Source organism: Seriola dumerili, unplaced genomic scaffold (assembly GCF_002260705.1).
Source record: "Seriola dumerili isolate Sdu_G_001 unplaced genomic scaffold, Sdu_1.0 BDQW01000122.1, whole genome shotgun sequence".
In the NCBI taxonomy this organism is placed as follows: domain Eukaryota; kingdom Metazoa; phylum Chordata; class Actinopteri; order Carangiformes; family Carangidae; genus Seriola; species Seriola dumerili.
Genome location: NW_019174377.1, coordinates 2,464,686 through 2,483,189, shown reverse-complemented (window position 1 = coordinate 2,483,189; position 18,504 = coordinate 2,464,686). Strand labels below are relative to the sequence as shown.

Sequence of the window (18,504 nt, the reverse complement as noted above, 5' to 3'; positions counted from 1 at the left end):
GAGTTTAAGGAAATACAGTTTATACAGTATATTTCTCGTCCCTGCAAAGATAGAGGAGCAACCCTGCGTTTGTGTGTTCTCATGGCTCTGCTCTGTGGTGAAATTTTTCACACTTCTACCTTTACCTTTGAAATCAAAGCCTTCGCTCCTCCTTGTCTGTCTCAAAGGGCTAGGGTGTCTCCATACTTTTCTACCCATATGTTCAGCTCTCCTTTTTTCTGCCTGTGTTCCTTTTTTTGTCCTTGTGGAAGCCATTTCTTGTGGGTGTTTCTCTGCAGACACTTGCGTTTGCCTGCTTTTTTGTGGTTTCCTTTGTTATAACCTTTCTTTAATTTGTTTTAGCTTCTACCAGTGGCACTTCCTCCAACTACTCCATCTGATAAAAGACACACAACTTTACATAGTTATTTGGCTTGAAAGAACAGGGAAAAACGCATATTTATGCTTTAGATTTATCCCAGGAGGGAGTTTTATGAACATCAGTCATCAGCCAGTGGACATAATCATAAAATATCAGGATTGTGGGTAAAAGTTTTGCATTAGGTCTAATTAATTTGGTGGCAAGGATGATATTATTTCAGCTACATATACATCATTATCAGACCAAAGCTTTGGTGATATCACTGACAAGGCCTGCACTTTCCAGCAAAGAACCACTTATTAGCATCACGCTGGCTGAGCCCCCTGGGAAATAAAATTATATGTGTAGAATAACTTCATATAAAGATATAAATAAATCATTTTATAAATAAAAATCCCCAACTTTATATTAATGTATATGCTTCACAATTAAATAATTATAGCTTTCATTTATTCACTTACCATGCAGCAGATGAGAACACAGTATTTCAAAAACAATGGTGTTAAAGTTGTCTGGATAAGGTTCAATCACAATGTCCTTCCTCGACAACAGAAGTGCCTACAAATATTTTAAAATGATATGTTCACGATGAAAACAGGAACTTAATGTTGTTTAAGTTTACATTTCATGGAGCCTGGGGGCCTCAAGCAGCTTTCAGGACTGGGGTCTGGTGAAAGCAGCTCGGGGCTGACTCTCAGAGTCGTGGGAGTGGCTAACAGCGGTGTTAGGTTTTAAATCCACACGTGGTCCGGGTCTTGGGCTTGTTTGGCACCGCAGACACTGCTGGAAACTTCTGACCAACTCATGCCAGCGAGTTACCCACGTCTATCAGTGCGGGGGCAGACGGGGATCGGACGAAGCCTTTGATAACTCAATATAATGCCATCTTACCCCAAACTCATCCAGTTTGCGGACCTGGAGGAGATGATGTGCAAGGTAAACGGAAAGCGCAAAGAAAGTTGAGCGGAGAGTGGAGCAAAAGTTGGCTAGGTCACTGGAGGGGTTAACGCTAGCTTAGCTAGCTACGCTAACTTTACGTTGTTTGCTCTCCTCATCTGTTAACGTCTCATTTTTTAGCGGATTCTGTTGATGTTCTGTTTTGACTGTTTATTATTAATCGGGGTCTTTATTGAGGGTTTTATGTGAGCTGAAAGTTAGCCTGGACCTGAGGCTAACTTGTCAAAAAGTGGGAGCGAAGTTAAGGCTGGTGTTAACTGTGCATCGCAGCATGGGCCCATTAAACTGTCTACTTATTAGCTAACTCGGTCATTTTGTCTAAGATAAAACCACTTTAGGTAGTAATTTGCCACGACAGGTTACAAGCAGGTTACTAGTAATATCGGTTGCTTATTAACGGTAGACGACGCCAACAGGTTCAATCAAAACAGCACCGTTACCAACCAGAGCTTTTTGTGCTTGAAACAACCAAAAGTCACCAGTTACAGCTGTGAGGCTGCGCTTACAGCAAGATGTTTAACTCTGTAACTAATGACATGCAGTGTAATGCTATTTTAATAAAATGACAAGGGTTTCACTGTACTGCATGTGGTGCACAGCAGCATACTGTAAGTCTTCCCTGCCTATTCCCATCACAGTAGACTATGTGTAGGATGCCAGGTTAAATTTCTGTGGTAGAGAGGTAGAAGAGATTTCTGCTGTTTTTTGATTTTTGATGGTGTTGCTGTCAGAAATACGGTAGTCACCTACCACAATTTGTCCCCCAGTTCAAATGGCAGCAGCAATGTGATATAATATTTCAAATATTATTTTTGATCTAGCTCATTGTTATGACCAGTTGTAAATATCAGTCTTATAGTCACCTAGGTAAGCACATGTGGGTTTAAACTACTCCTTTACTAATGCAATGTAGCAATAGTTTACAACACTGAAACAAGTTTTGAAGCATCACCACACCGCCTTGAATATTGCATCAGAATGTATTCTTACCTGTGATAATAGAAATTAAAAATAAAAAAAATGAATGTTTGGCAAATGTTCATGTTTTTACATACACTTTTACACCAATATTTATATACTTTATACTTTCATTTACTCAGGATGCCAAAAAAAAAAGAAAAGTATATTTCAAGTAATGCTTACCAGAAATCACATTGAGGAGTGCATCAGGAGAGAATTAAAAAAAAAACAAATAAACAACAGTATTTTGCATTTGCCAAATGTAGATTGAGTGTGGAAACTGAAAATGATTACATCCTTGTTGATCGATGGCATAGCTGTGCTTTAATTGCTCTGTAGTCTCTAAGTGAAATGTCAACAGTCGTCAATAACGGAATGCCGCCGAGATTTTGAAAAATGTATCACTGGATATTAATTATAATAGTTATGGGCTAATGTTTTGTTATCACCTGTTCTTTCTACAGCAGTTACTCAATCTCGACCTGAGGGAGTCAGACAGACGGCTACCATCCCGCAGTCTGGCAATGGGAACCCCAGGTTACAACGGTCAGCCACGTAGCAACACATCATTTTCTCTATCATCCCTCTGTCTCCCCACTGACCCTTCTGTCAGTGTATTTTTGACCTCCAGCCAAAGGGGGCAGCAGTCAGAAAGCTGGCTGCCCTCCCAGCTTTCTGATTCCTCCCAGTGGGGAAAGTCAGGCTTCCTTGCCCAGCGCTCTGTCAGCATGGTAGAGACTAGCAGCACTACAGCAGCAAGTCTAGGCTGGCCCGGGACTGACATAAAGCACTCCCAAAGTGACATCAGTCCCACTGCACTCAACGCTAGCTCCTCCTCGTCCACCTCATCCATTTCCACCTCCTCTTCCTCATCACGCTATAAGACTGAACTGTGTCGATCTTTCACTGAGAACGGGTTGTGCAAGTATGGTGGGAAGTGCCAGTTTGCTCATGGGCCAGAAGAGCTGCGGGATCTTAACAGACATCCAAAATACAAAACTGAGCCATGCCGTACGTTTCACACCATCGGCTTCTGCCCGTACGGGATCCGCTGCCACTTTGTCCACAACAGTGAGGAAGAAAAGAAGCACTCCTCTCGCTCTTCCTCATCTTCATCCTCCTCCTCCTCCTCAAGCATTCCCCAGCAGCCGCCTTGCTCCTCCCACACACACAGACCTCCTCTTGTCAGACAGAGCTTCAGCTTTGCTGGATTTCCCTCTGCTCCTCAGCAAGCCCTTCAGCATGCCCTCTCTGGTCATCCTCCTCCTGCCACCGCGTCTTTCACACCTGATCTCTCGGCCTCTCCTCCTTCCTGCGCTGACATAACTGACCTCCTGTCTCATGCCTTCCTGGAGATGGACTCTGCCTTCGAAGCTTCCACTACCCACCAGTACCAACCTCCCATGGGCCACGCCACTGCAGCAGATCTCCAGTCTCCATTTTTGCCTTCCCCAGACTCCGGCTGCTCTCCATGTGGACTCTCTCCGACCGGCTCCCCTTCCCTGAGGCAAAGTCCCAGTGCCACTGGAGTCTTTTCAGGACCACTGGGTGCTAGATCCCTGTCCTACACCTCTCTGTCAGACCAGGACCAAGACGGAAGCAGCTCTGCATGCTCACTCAGTGGCTCCGAATCCTGCGGTGGCATTAACGAAAGCAACGCCAGACGTCTGGCTGTATTCAGTCAGCTCTCTGTTCCCTAGGACGCTACTGGGCTCTGCCTTTAGGCAGAAACACAGACACAAACATACATATTTACACACATTCAGACATGCAGACCCTGGACACGCTGTTGAGACACAATATATGCAGCACACACATATCCATGCTCAAGCACACATAATCTTGCATTTGACACATAAATGCACATTCCCCTCTCACACAGAGCCACAGGGCCGACACCTCAGACATCCTTTGCACCTGTGTGGCGTCAAAGGAAACAAAGACTTAAGTGACTGACTCAGCACACTGACAGAAAATTGCCTGTTAGATTTATGGCTAAATTGCCGCTGTCATGTGATTAAGGGAAGCCACGGTGATGTAGAAATTAAAATGTGTTGCCACCAAAACAGAGTACATATCAAGATAGAAGTCTAAAAGTGGTGGAGGTGTTTGATGCTTTATCGAAATAGTAAGTCGAGATGGCAGATTGCGAGACAGATATTTTAATCACAGTGTGATTGTCCTCAGTGCCATTTGTCGTTTAGTCCAACCTCTCCATTCATATTTACATTTTATCAGCCTCTTCCGAGTGTTTAAAAGAATGTGATAAAGCCAAAGACATCTGTTTGTAGCTGAAATGTTTTCATTATGGTGGGACAAACACATAATGTGACCTACGTTCTGTAGTTGTTGTTTTTCCGTTAACTGTACACAGTATTGTGTTGATAAGCTGGTGAAATTGTTATTTTTTTTCCCCTCATAACTGCACAGTCTGAGGTTGTGTGTCTATCACTGGCCTCGAACCTGAATGTTAAGTTTTTAAACAGCTCAAGTGCCTGTATGGTTATTTTAACAGGTCATGTTAGTGTTGAACCAAGATTTGCTGGGTTGTTAGGAGAGATGTGAGATCTGACGAGGGATGCGAGTCTTTTAATTTCCTTTTTTTTTTTTTTCTTTTAGTCACATAAGCTAGTATGAGTTCAGGTCTCTATCTTGTTTAAGATACCTATAAAAGTGTTGTTCTTCTGTCTCTCATGCATTGTTGACAAACTGCCACAAGTAAAATGCCAAATGACCAAATTTAACCTGCCCTACGAGAGGAGGAGGAGGGGCTTGGTATGAGCTTACAACAAAAGCCAAATGGGCTTGATCGTACTTTTTCAAATCCCATGTTCATGACATATCGTTTGTCTGTATGACTTGCCAGCTGAGAAAACAGAGCATGGGAATTTTATGGGCTTTCATATGTGAAGTGTGCCAGTAGAAACAGCAGGCATTGAAGAAAATCCATCTGTACTGGCAGTCTAAGGTGGACAAAAACATAAATGAGATGCCATCACACTATTGTGCGTGTTATTTTGTGTAATTTGATGAGGTGTGAGCTCAGCTTGGGTTTCAAGGCACTTGGCTCAGAAGTAAAGTTTAACCAAGTCAAATGACTACTTCACAAAAGCCCTGTTTTTTTGGGGTTTTTTTTTACCTCTGGCAAGTTTTCCAAAACATTAGTGGTGCTAGTATGTATTTTAGATTATCTTAAACACAAACATTCCCAGGCGTGGGATTTATTTCCTCCCTTGTCCACAGGCACCACTGATGTTACATTTTTGATGAATATTCATGTTTTTGTGACTCACCCCATTACTTTCCATCTCTCTGTCATTCAGTATTAATTCTTCCTGTTCTGGCTTTGTACTGTTACAAATGTGACGCGAGTCGCATCCGTGAATACTGTGCTCCCAGGTGTGTTGCCTTACTGTGCTAGATCCAGCATACTGTAGGGTTAGAGTACATATGCTTAGTGTTTTAGAAATTGTTTCTCAGCTGTTTTGTGTGTTTATGATGTAGTTTGTTAGAAGAGCGGACACTGTGCTGTTACTGGTCTATTTAAAATTGCCTTTTCATCAACATGTTTGAGGCCTGTTCAGTGTTGAAGGTGATAATCTTTAGTAAATTAATTTCTTTAATTTATTTTAACGTATTTATAGAGGACTTTGAGTTGTTAATGCTTGTATCAAGTTTAATATATTTGGGTTTCTTTTGCTTCTTTTGTACTGGAAATAAAGTTTTGTTTTTTTAAGTGACTATTTTAGTTTATTTTACATACTTACCTTTCAGGTTTTTACTTGATCCAGTAGAAGCATAATCTACACACGCAGACACCTCTGCTCTGAAACCTTGAGCTGAGGTGCTGATGCAGCAATGCGCAGGTTATGACATTTGTGTACATTTGCCTGCTTGTAGGATATGCTGTTATAATATATTTGCAACACATTTGTGACACCTCAGGTGCAAGCTGCAGGAAGGAAGGAAGCTGAAAACCAATGAACTGTAATTTATTTTTTTTTATTCTAGATCACACTCCCCCAGTGGCTCTGTACTGTTGAGCTTAACTCTTTCTATACACAATGTCAAAAGTGAAGATGAAACTAATGCACTTTACACTGAAGCTGATATCTCAAACTAGAGGCGTACACAGTGAGTGATTAGTAAGACAGATAAACAAACTAGATGACAAGGACACAAACGTATCAATGTAAACCATATACCTCAAAACGGAAAAAAAAAAAAAGTTTTCAGCTTTGTGACAAAACATTTTTTATTGATTTTTATTGCAGGTGTTTTAATTTGTTTTTTTTTTTTTTAGGCTTAGACATAGTTTGGTTTTTCAAGAACTCCTTTAGCGTGAAATGTGGATTACAGTTTATTCAAAAGGGCTAGATTCAAACACTAGACGCTTCTATTTCCACCCATAGCTTAAACTATACAGAAGTGAAACTTCACCAGAATCACTGAATTCCTCCATGATGCTGTGTCTGCTTGAAGATTAGGCTTACAACCCAATGCTGATGATTGCTTCGTAAGTCAATGAAAATCTAACCAGGTTTTTATACCTTAAGGCTTTAGCAGTTTTTCTACATCTTCTGAATAAAAGAGGAAAAAGTATGAATAGTAAAAGAAAGTAAATTCAAACCATAGCAATTGGCAACTAATGTGGGGTCTTAAAGGTTAATGTACGTGTGTGTGTGTGTGTGTGTGTGTGTGTGTGTGTGTGTGTGTGTGTGTGTGTGTGTGTGTGTGTGTGTGTGTGTGTGTGTGTGTGTATGCTACATTGTGGTCTCTTATTCTAAAAGTTCTTGGGCAGTTACACATTTCCTGATTGCAAAATTTTCAAATCAAAATCAATTTTTCGAGAGTTTGTCCAGTCATGCCCATCCTACCCACTGTGCTGTAGGATAGCAGGAAACTGGTGTTCGTGTGTGTGCTCGTGTGTGTGTGTGTGTGTGTGTAGTCATGCCACTAAGATTTCATGTGGAGATAAGAAGTCCTTTGTTTGGGGTTTAATCTTACCAATTCTGGGCTCCCACCCATTTCCCGTCTCCCTCACTGCCTCCAGTGATTCCATCCTTCCTCCCTCACTTTGCCCCTCTCCTTTGCTTCAGTTACATCCCACCGTCTCTCCCTCAGTGGTTCAACTCTGCGTACCAGCTGAGTGGTAGTTTCATCTGCTATGGTGTGTAAATCAAACTATCCAGTGCAAATCTCATACCACATTCACAAAATAAAAAATAAAAAAAAAAGGAAAACTTTCTTCCTCAAGAAAAATCTACAAAAGTAGATTCTCAATGTCCCATAAAAAAGAGAGGGCAGGGCTTAAGATGCATACTCATGGCTGACCCTCCAGGAATCTCTCTTTCACACACACACACACACACACACACACACACACACACACACACACACACACACACACACACACACACACACAAGACCTATTATCTTGTCACTGTTAACATGAGATGGGCTGGCTGTCTGGGAGTGATTAGTGGCTGTGAAGGGGTTAAAGGCATGTGTGTGCTCGTATGGTTTCTCTGTATGTGTGTGTGTGCGCGCGTGCGCGTGTGCGCGTGTGCTGTATTGTGTCTGATAGACATTCTCCCACACTCTTGCCCTGTGGGACATAGGAAAGGCAGGCAGATGGCTGTATTCAGGTCCACTGCGGGTCAACATATGGCCCCAAGAGACAGTTTGGGTTTGTGTGTGTGAGACAGAGAATCTCACTCTTAACTATGCATGAGTGGAGGAAGTTGAATAGGTAGATGAGAAGGGAAAAAAAAGGTAACAGTGGGGGCAGAAAAGAAGCGGTGAGAAAGAGGCGGTGAGATAAAGAAGGGATGGTGACAACTTGGGAGGATGAAAGTGGGCGGCATTCTGTCAGATCATACCGGTCGTTAAATATAGAAACTTGGTCCTCAACAGATTTGTTAGAATGCTATGCTGCTGCTAGTTAACCTACCTAAATGCTACTACTAAAGAATAAAAAAGTTTAAATTAAACTATGTAGCTATAGCATACTTTATTCTGTTAACATCGTTCTGTTAGCATCCAGGTAGCATCAAAACATTGACTCTTATGGAGAGCTGTTATACGATCTTTACTCGGACATGTGGATGTTACACAGCTGTACAGATTATTCAGTTTACCATTTAACTTACAATGTTTTGTAATTTAAAATTTGATTTTAATTTAATGGCTGCTACCAAATTGTCAGGGTTCAACACTGATTTTAAATTGTGACCGGTGATTTCTACCAAATTAAGGAACTGAGTGAGCTGCTTTCAATAAGCCCAACCCAGATCAATAGTCTCTGTCAGTTTCTCACACTACAAAAGACTTCAGCCAGTCCATGTGGACAGTGTTACTGAATTGTAGCAAGTCATCATTTTGGGAGACTGAATGCTGATTTTACTTGCAAACCCCCACATCCTTTCTCTCTTCTAGTCCCTCCTCCTCCTCCTCCTCCTCCTCCTCCTTCCATACACCGTTCGCCTTTGTGAGCGTCTTGGTGACATTGTGATGCAGGGTAAAGCAGGAGGAAGGGGAGCGAAGCCATGTAGAGCAGCTCAAAAACAGCTGTTGCTCAACCCTCACCAGCATCCCTCTGTCCCGAGTCTCCAGATTCCACTCACTTCATACTGTTTGAGACATTCAGGTACAGGTACAAGAAACCTCTCACAATCTCACCTCTTCCTCTCCCCCGCTATAACACCTTCTCCATCCTCCTCTTTTTTTCTTCACTGCTTCCTCTCCGCCCCCACATCTAATAAACTTCTTTTTTCCACCTGTTATTTCCCTCCAGCCTCCTGTAGAGGCTCTTCATTCTCTCCATCTCATTTTCCTCTTCCCCACTCTCTCAGTCCCTCCTCCACCAACTTTCTACAATTCCACCCCCTCCCAGGCTTTCTCTCTAATCCCTCCTTCTGACTTTTTTTTCCTTCTTTGCAGAGAGGATTTGGGCTAAGTGTTTAATGGGTTGCAACAAATGGGCAAAAGTGTGGGCCGTAGTCAGGTGCTGCACATTTATGCAGACGCCTAACTCAATTTCCTAACTGTGTTTTTCTTTCACAGCATTCGTACAGTTGTGAAGTTCCAAAAGATGATATCTCCATTGATACGATGCACTACGCAGATAAGCAGGGTAGAGAGGCAGTCTACTTAGAACCAGGGATCTTGTTTAACTTTTCTTGAACTCTAAAGCTCATTCAAGTACTCTTGTCTTGAGGGCTTCCATACTGAAGTAAGGACATTACCCACTCAAGTGCTAACCCAAAATTTAAGACGAGAGAGTTAAGATTATATTAAAGGGAAATTACAGCGATGTAGCATTGCACTTCCATGAGGTTGGGAGACTTGCAAAGGTAAAAAGAGAGCTCAAAACTGATGAAGCAAAATCTGAGGTATCCAGAATTTAGTCCCTAGCATGGGGTCAAGCTCCAAAAACTCTGGATCCTATGCTTTCCATTATGTAACCAATGGCAACCATTTTATTAGACCCCCCTCCCAAACTCCATGCCATTTGTTTGTAACACCAATTTCTTAAAATTTTAAAAAGCTCTCTCGGGAGCCACAGAAGCCATTTAACAACTGTTTTCACAGGCCGATTGGAACTCTGCATGATGAGAAAACTCTTCATGTGTAAAATTGGTGGAGTGCCTCTTTAAGATGCAGTCCAAGTAATTCTCTCTCTCTCCTCCCACTATTTTATGTCAACCATTTAAGCTTTGTGGTGCAGTTCGTGAACAAACAGCTGAGTTGGCTGGCAATTGTTTCAATGTTGGTAAAAGACTAAAACCTTCTAAACTGATGTGTTAATATTGTTTAAAGCAGAGACAACAGCAATGGTCGGTGCATAGTTTATTAATTGATGCTCCACCAAAACATTTTTGTAAAGGGGAGTGAAAACCTTTAAAACCAAATTATAAAATGAAACTTTGAAATGTTCATTATTGCCGTGAACACAGCCAAACTCTGTCTGGGTGGTCATGTCAGGATATCTGCCTGTTTATAATCTGCTGTGCTTTAAATAGAAAGGATGTTGAGATTTATGCATTCTTGACTAAACTTAATTTTCCATATATGTGAGCGAGCAGGATTTTGCCCTACACTGTTGACAGCTGTTTTTAGCACCATTATGTCAAATATGCAACAGAATACGGAGACTGGGTTTCATGTTGTGTCTAATATAGACAGTAATGACACAGTGGTAAGAACAAATATGTAAAGTAGCATCCACAGCAGTTTTTCAGGCCCAAAACTAAGTGAGAGACACGTTGGGATCACATTAAATTGATACATTTGCATGTAAAGACCTTTATTGTGTAAAATTATTACACTGATGGCAGTGGAGTACTGGAATACAGCCAGGGATACTTTTATCAGAGCAGAGACAAAAAAATAAAAGCACCATAATCATTCAACTAGGGCAATAATGTCAGTGTAGTGCCATAACAAAACTATAATGAAAATCCAGATGGTTAATACCTAATTATATAGTACCAAATCTGATGATGGATTTCACTGAACTAGGTTGACCTTACTGTGAATGAGCTCATTCACAATGCTCACTTAGACCTAAGACTGACCATGATTTTCTTGTAAATGTAAAAGTAATACTTTAGCCTGTTGGGACAGAACTGAATATCTCAGAAGCGCAGTACACTCACATACCTCTTAATACCAAGCTCCATACCAAGGAATATTAATAATTTAAGCGGGGATGATGGATGATAGGAGATTGAACTGATGTTGCTAGTGCTCTCTGTGAAATGTGTTGTTATGCATAGGAATGATTAAAAACAGAAAAGGTAACATCATTTTACATAAGAACCTTATTACTAGACGGTTCTCTTTGAGAATTTGCATTTTGTTCTTTACAGTCCTGTGCGAACACATGGACAAGTTTTGAATTTTGGCATCATTTTTTCATATTACAACATGATCTTAGTTTCATGGCACTGCAAAGTCAGGTTTGTTCAACTATGGGTTGTTCTCTCTGCCACACAAACAATGGCAGTAAATCAAAAGGATAAAGTAGAGATTTGAGACAACAAGAGAAAACAGAGAAGGAGAAACTGGACACAACTTAGCAAAATGGTAAATGGGTAAATTGGTAAAGCAACATACATGAAAATAATAACAGATCTATATGTCCCTCTAGTGGCACAAAAAAGCAACTACATCAACCAGAGAGGAATTTCTTTATAGTATTCATCATGGTCAACAGGTGTTGTTGTTGCACTATTCTTGTCACAACATTATTGTTCCATTTGGACAAAATGTTAAGTTGACAACATAAAATAAATAATAATAATAATTCTCATATCTGAGGAGATACAAAGCAAGGTGTTATTAATAAATGTAAGAAATCCATGTAAACTAATTTCAAAGCCTTACAACCCAACTCAGTCACATTTGCAGCTTATTGTATACTAGGAAAATCTTAATATTATACGTTAACATATCAATGCTGTACAAAGAACAAAAATGTACATCTTGGTACAAAAAAAATCATAACCTGTAAACCTAATTTGAGTGGTCAGCTCTGAAATACGACATCACCACAGAGGAAGAGAGTGATGCTTATTAAGTAGCCTTCATTCCACTTTCATTTGTAGAAAAGCTGGGCTTGGAAAACTGTTATCACATCTAATAATATAATATAATTAAACTGAAATGGCTGTGCCAATGACTCATGCTGGATTTAAATTTTACCTGAAACTGAACTGAAATGTAAATGACTACCAGCATAAAAGAAACACCCAGCTCCTAAAGGCAATCTGCTACAAGGCAGAGCAAAGCACCAGGTGCTGGGTGCAGAGAGACAGTGTCAGGTGTGATAAAAGGCTCACTAGCAGTTATTTGGATGGATGTTAAAGAAATGGTACGACAGTTGATAGTCTGCAATTATTATCCATAGTGATGTCTTATCCTAAATTCTGCTGATCGTTCTCTTTTTTTCTTTTTCATTTCTTAATAGTAAGCACTTTGTCTGACTCAACATTGCAACACATTACAGAGAATATTAAATTACCTTGTCATTAACAATACATTCACATTCACATTATTGTATTCACAGCCACTGACAGTCAATATTTCTTTTCAAAGCTCGGCCAAAAGAGGTAAGTCAGGGCCGGGTTCCACTTATTTACTAAGAACTAAAGTTGAGAACATCACACATTGTTTAGCTCAAGTGGGAAATAACCTCTGTCAAAATCAAGATACAAAATGAATCCAACAAATCTTGTTGTGTATCAGAGTACCACAAGTAAGGTAAGCTCTGGCTAAAACTGTTTGCGCTGGGGTACCGGGTTATCAGCACAACCTGGTAAGTCCTATTTGCCCCACCTGAAGAAATCAGGGTGGTGATTGATTCCCTCTGTGGTTGGACTGCTCAGTGGGAGGAATGGAACTGCTATCCTCCTACCCCCACAAGGCCCTGTTCATCAGCACCAGGGTAGCAAAGAGGATCAGGTCACAACTTCTGGATCACCACCTGGAACTTACCTGGCAACAGAAAATGAAGGAGAGGTGAACCATTTGTTTGGACCTTAACAGATATACCCAAAATTCAAATAAGTAAGTCAAGGATACCTCACACGAGTAACAGCAGTTTGGCTGCTATTGGTAGCCAAGAGTAAAGACAATCATGGCTTAGTATACTGATAGTACTCACAGGATGGCATGACGGAGACCTCAGCTGTCACCACGCTGTCCAGACCCAAGTTAGACAGAGCTCCTCTCACCATGCCACATGAAAATGCAAGATACTAAGAAAACAGCACACATGTACAAATTAGCCTCAGCTACTGCTGCAACTGATTTTGATTGCTTTGGTACCATAACAAGAAAGCAAAGCCTGAATTGCCTACTTCTGATCTGACTGTCCTCAAGTGACACAGCACTATTGTCTTTTCGTGTGTGCTTGTGAGAAAGTGAGAGAGAGCGTTTACACTGACCTTAGGAGCCTGATCCAGGTACTGTTTTCCACTGGAGAGCTGAGTCAACAGAGTAAACTTGTTGTCCTGTAGAACATAGGTACCCTGTGGTGGAAAATAAACAGAGGTATAGTAGTCACCCAAGTGACAAACTATAAGAACAAATCTTAACTAACACTGAAGATGCATGTATATTTTAAGTACTTCATTTATCAACACGGTTTTGTATAATTTTAAGTAGATTTAAAGGTTCCCTGTGGAGTTTTTGACCTCTATATTAGCAAATATCTTGTAAGGAAGGAAATACACTCAACATGTTTGTTAGATCTCAAGGATATACACAATGCATTTTGGTGAGTAACACTTAATGCAAACATAACTTTTATTTGTGTACAAATAAAAGTCACAGGAACCATTTAAATAATCCATGACCTTAACTGACTTAACTGTAAACTCGTTGCCTCAACAAACATAGTTACTATTTCACAAAAGAGATCCAAATTCTTGTTGGTGGAAAGGATTTATGCTCTGAAACTGAGTTTGTAAGGCCAGACATCTCAGTAGCTGAAGAAATTATTGTAGTTGAACCAAAGCCTTCTCAACACTACACTTTAATTTTACCTGATGGTTTGTTCGAAGGTTGTCAACCTGCCTCCTGAACACCTTTGTCCAGAAGTCTTTGCAGACGAACTTCATTATATCCAACTCATCCTTAAAGCTGGGAGAGTCTCTGGTCAACCTGAACACACACCTGAACTTAAGACACTTGACAGACACAGGGTAAGATACTTGTACTTATAGTATGTTTGTCCTCGTCTACCTCTCAATGAGTCCTTGTCCCACCCTGAAGCCCATGCCTTCCAGGACAGAAACACAGACAGCTCTGTCCTGAGGAGAAGAAATTCAAGCGGTTTATTTAGTCAGTGAACAAGAACTAACTGCATATGTATGTTAGTATGGAGTGCCCTGTAAATGGCAGCATTGTGTACAATATTGTAGCTTCTTCTGTATGTTATGTGTGATTGAGTTGATTGAATCGCGCCTTTGTTGAACACACCTTGTTGTCCATCTCTCCTTTACTTGATTGCTGCTCCTTGTAAACATGGGACACGATCTCCATATGGAGAAATTCAAACAGAGCCTCGTCTGTCATTCCTGACAAACACACAGACGTGATTATTCAGCTAAACAGAAACAGTTTATTTAACCTAAATAGCCGTACTTCAAGACACAACAGCAAGAGTAAATGTGAAAACATACAGATTAGCGTTGGCTACATTGTTAGCATCAGATAGCTCGTGTTGTTTGCTAGCAACATTGTCCAAGCCGTGATAACTGCTTTTTTCTTTGTCTATCTCGGCATATGAGAAAGAATTGGGGAGGGGGACAATGCATGTGTATATGGCATACACAGTTAACCTAAATACTTTTAACAGAATGAATAGCTGAATCTACTGTACCTGTCAAATTATTGTAGGCTACACGAAGTATATGCGAGCCTGCTTCCTAGGTTGCGCTCGATATTGACACTAGGACGCTCCTCTGATTTTCAGGGAGGCGGAGTTAGCCCCATGGAACACGTTGGAAAGCACCCGGTGGCGATCGATTACATTACCACAAAAACTGAGTGCATTCAAAGAATTCATAAATCAAGTAACAAAACATATTGCTCTTTCGCAGAGGGCACCAATAAACACCGTACCGTATCGCCTGCCTTACACCCATTTGAAAGTGACTTTAATTTCGGCGTACGCCGGCTTTAATTACAAACGATGCTATATAATACGAGTTGGGCATTTCTTCCAATCACGACACGATACATCACTTATCACGTGACGGTTGGAAAACAAGCGATTTCCTTACTGCTCATGTGATTTGTGTTTTTGAGTTCACAGAGAAGGTTTGGAACTTTTTGTATTTATTTCACTGTATATTGAGCGTTTAGCTATCGTTACATTATAGTTTGTCGGTTCAGGCAAACCTCGTATGTCGCTTGCCTTAGTGTCGTTATAACCGTTATTTAGCTTCAGTAACCTCTGGTTTCAGTGTAGTTAACGACGTTTCGTTGTGTGTCTCTTGTGTGTGTGCAGTCATGTCCAGCAGGTACCAGATAGTGGTGCAGGGCGAGGCGTCTGAGACAGACTCTGATGATGAAGTCTACATCACCTCCCTGCCCGCTCCACAAACTGCCTCAGTCGGAGCCAAGGTGTGTGTGTGTGTGTGTGTGTGTGTGTGTGTGTGTGTGTGTGTGTGTGTGTGTGTGTGTGTGTGTGTGTGTGTGTGTGTGTGTGTGTGTGTGTGTGTATGTGTGTGTGTGTGTGTGTGTGTGTCTGTGTGTGTCTGTGTCTGTCTGTCTGTCTGTCTGTCTGTCTGTCTGTCTGTCTGTGTATTCATGAACAATCTCAAACCTGTTTTGTCTGTGATCTTGGATGCTGTCAGGTTCCTGGAGAGGCGTCTGAAACAGACAGCGAGGGCGAGGAGGAGGAGCAGGCAGACCGAGCCTCTGCAGTGAGCCAGGAGGGCGCTCAGATACTGAGGAGAGACCTGCCTCCTCTTATCGTAGTCAGAGACCATCCTGATATACAGTCCATAGTGGAAGACAGGCCAAGCCCCACACACAGGCCATATGGTGAGCAATGCCAGTCATGAGTATAGCCTGACAATAATTATTCCACTAACAATACTTACTGTGTGACAGAAAGCTCCCACCTTAAAAGTTTGCTTATTAGCTTTTTCTGAGCATTCAGTTGTATCTCACAGCCTTCTTTAGTAAACGGTTCATCTGGATGTATGATTGAATGCACATGTGAATGGAGCCAGATCCATTCGCTGATTGAAACTGATGCATTTGAGATGAAAATGAAAGCTCTGAAAAAGCTACTAAGTTTAGATTGGTGGTGTGGTGGTGTTCTTATCATCGTGAAATACAGCAAGTAATGAAACATCCGGGTCACCCTGCTTACTCTTATATATTGCAGAGGTGTAGTTGGAGTTGTAATGATAAATGATCATTGCAGTTTATTCTCAAGTAATTCAGTTTAATGCATGTTTTTCATTACATTCCATCAATATTTTGTCATGGATCGATTCGATCAAACGGATAAGTGAACAGTCAAAGAAAGACCAGTAGAGTTCAGTTTTTTGTCTGAATCTGCAAATCTGTTAATTTTCCAGGTGACACCCTTTTACAACAAAAGCTGCGGGAGTCTAACAGCCATCTGTATCACGACGTGTCACAGACTCTACGGCAGGTTTATGGCGGTGCTGCCAAAGAGGTATGCTGAGAACACTTATTATTATATATAGTTTAGGTCCTCCAAAATACCATATACTACACCATTACCACAGATGCCACTGCACTTATTCACCACTGTTGTGGAACTGAAGTAAAATATTTGAGCACAAAACATATTGTTCTATAGAAGAAAAGTAATAGGACTAATGCTGCATAGTATTGAAAAAGATGCTGTACTGCAAACCTGTATTAAATAGAGAATCTCGGATGGCTATGACAAAGTGTGTGCTGTAATGTCAGAAACATAGAAGTGACATACCAGTAACAAAGAGCTGCATCTAAGTGGCTGCAGTAAGACTTGATGATAAAAGAGTAGAATAGAACTGAGAAATATGTGACATAGTGTACACTATGATACCTTTGTCACTTGTAACTTAGCAGGTTTCTGAGTTTTGTGAATTACAACAATCATTTACTTCACATCAACAGATTTGCGTTTCAATTGTTTGACTGTTTTTGTGAAAGGTGCGCAGTGCAACAGCTCAGCTGAATACGTCGCAGGGCGCCATCATCAACGCTTCTCACAGCATCAGATTAATTCTGGATGACCTGAAGGCTGTGTCTGAGAAGATTGACATTATCACCAGCTGTCAAATACTGCCTGATATTAACATGAGTGACCCAAATAATTATACAGCTCCTGTCCCTTAAAGAAACAAAACGATATATATATATTTAAAATAAACATTTTAACATAATTTCAGTGAATATGAGAGACTCAAGCTCTAAAAATAGCATGTTTGCTTTACTTTAGTGTAATATATACTGTGTGTATTTATCTGTCCGGTAATGTCTGTTCCTGTGTCTGGAACTTTGGGGATATTTCTGTAAAGAGCAGGAGTCGAGGAAAAAAAACACCTGTTCTGTCATCTCAAGTTTTGCATCTCTCTTCCAGGAGTTATAGTTTGGTGTACATTTCACATAGGAATTTATTGATAATATCCATTTTTTTTTACCTGCAGTGCTTTGTAAATATTAATATAACTCAACATAATATCTTAAACCACTGAGCTGATTTTTATATGGCTTATCATTTTGTGTCTGTTGTTTTCTGGTCCTCTGTGATAGGCCAAGGAGGTAGAGCTGTACAATTTTCTCATAGTATAATTTTTTTTTTCTTTTTTCCCATGTGTTAAAGCTGTAAAATAAAAGTAACTCAATAATATAAATTGACACATTGCCCTGATGCTTCACTGATGTGGCTTTGAATAAAAGTAGAGATGATTGAAATCATTTTCTCACTTGAAATTTATTGGTTATAAATATATATTTATTTTTAAATGTAAATGTAAAAAACAGGCAGAAAACAAGTACATACAGTATGAGAATAATGGTCTGTGATTGTGTCGGTGTTGCAATTTCCAATTTCTTCAGCTGTTAATAAAACAAACTGTAATATTACAAACACAATTTGCAAAAATATGTCACTTTAACAGAACTCAACAATTTGCCCAGTGTTGATCAAACATTTACCACCGCACAGAGAAGGACTTTAGCTTTGAGGTAACCTAATCACAGTTCCAAACACAACTACAAAAGTCAATCAAGTCAGACTGAATACCAGTATTGTTGTATTACTTAATGTAGACATGTCAAACAGGTGTGTAGATATACACGAACACCACCACCAGCAGGTTGAGAACTGTGCCAACAACACCCACAATGCCAAGCAGGTGCTCGGGGTCCACCTTGCAACAGGCCAATTCAGGAAGTGCACTTACAGGATCGTCCAACTAAAAGAGACAATGAGAGAGAGAGAGAGAGAGAGAGAGAGAGAGGTGTACAGTGTGTTGTCAGCGTGTACAGTTCACAGTCATGCGCTCACAGCAGGAATTATTAGACTAAGACTAGTGTTTCAGCCACCTGATGGCGCCATTGACACAGACATGACAACACCCACAAAACACAAAACTGCTTGTTTCCTCTGGTATCTTCTCTGTATACCTTTCTGTCATATAGTTCTAGTTAAGTCTATGTGCTGCACACATAGTGTCATATTC

The 18,504-nt window shown here is 40.6% G+C and overlaps 3 protein-coding genes across 4 annotated transcripts; 2 read left to right on the top strand and 1 right to left on the bottom strand.

The window, feature by feature from the left end:
• The first annotated feature begins 1,157 nt into the window (after positions 1–1,157).
• On the top strand, positions 1,158–5,986 carry LOC111224082 (mRNA decay activator protein ZFP36L1-like). The gene is made up of 2 exons (XM_022748468.1): positions 1,158–1,297; positions 2,743–5,986. The coding sequence occupies exons 1-2, from the start codon at positions 1,241–1,243 to the stop codon at positions 3,976–3,978; spliced, it is 1,293 nt and encodes a 430-aa protein (XP_022604189.1). The 5' UTR covers positions 1,158–1,240; the 3' UTR covers positions 3,979–5,986.
• A 4,590-nt stretch (positions 5,987–10,576) lies between these two features.
• On the bottom strand, positions 10,577–14,745 carry LOC111224144 (trafficking protein particle complex subunit 6B-like). 2 transcript variants are annotated; one of them, XM_022748562.1, is made up of 7 exons: positions 14,670–14,745; positions 14,267–14,364; positions 14,030–14,097; positions 13,831–13,948; positions 13,231–13,314; positions 12,948–13,041; positions 10,577–12,778 (listed from the first exon to the last, which is right to left on the bottom strand). In XM_022748562.1, exons 2-7 carry the CDS (start codon positions 14,360–14,362, stop codon positions 12,747–12,749), a joined length of 492 nt encoding a protein of 163 aa, XP_022604283.1. In that variant the 5' UTR covers positions 14,363–14,364; positions 14,670–14,745; the 3' UTR covers positions 10,577–12,746. The 2 variants fall into 2 exon arrangements, with proteins under 2 accessions (XP_022604283.1, XP_022604284.1); XM_022748563.1 differs by lacking the exon at positions 14,670–14,745 and adding an exon at positions 14,470–14,590.
• Positions 14,746–15,041: 296 nt separating this feature from the next.
• On the top strand, positions 15,042–17,737 carry bloc1s3 (biogenesis of lysosomal organelles complex 1 subunit 3). Its single transcript, XM_022748478.1, has 5 exons — positions 15,042–15,109; positions 15,300–15,415; positions 15,649–15,838; positions 16,384–16,484; positions 16,970–17,737. The coding sequence occupies exons 2-5, from the start codon at positions 15,302–15,304 to the stop codon at positions 17,153–17,155; spliced, it is 591 nt and encodes a 196-aa protein (XP_022604199.1). The 5' UTR covers positions 15,042–15,109; positions 15,300–15,301; the 3' UTR covers positions 17,156–17,737.
• Positions 17,738–18,504: the final 767 nt, after the last annotated feature.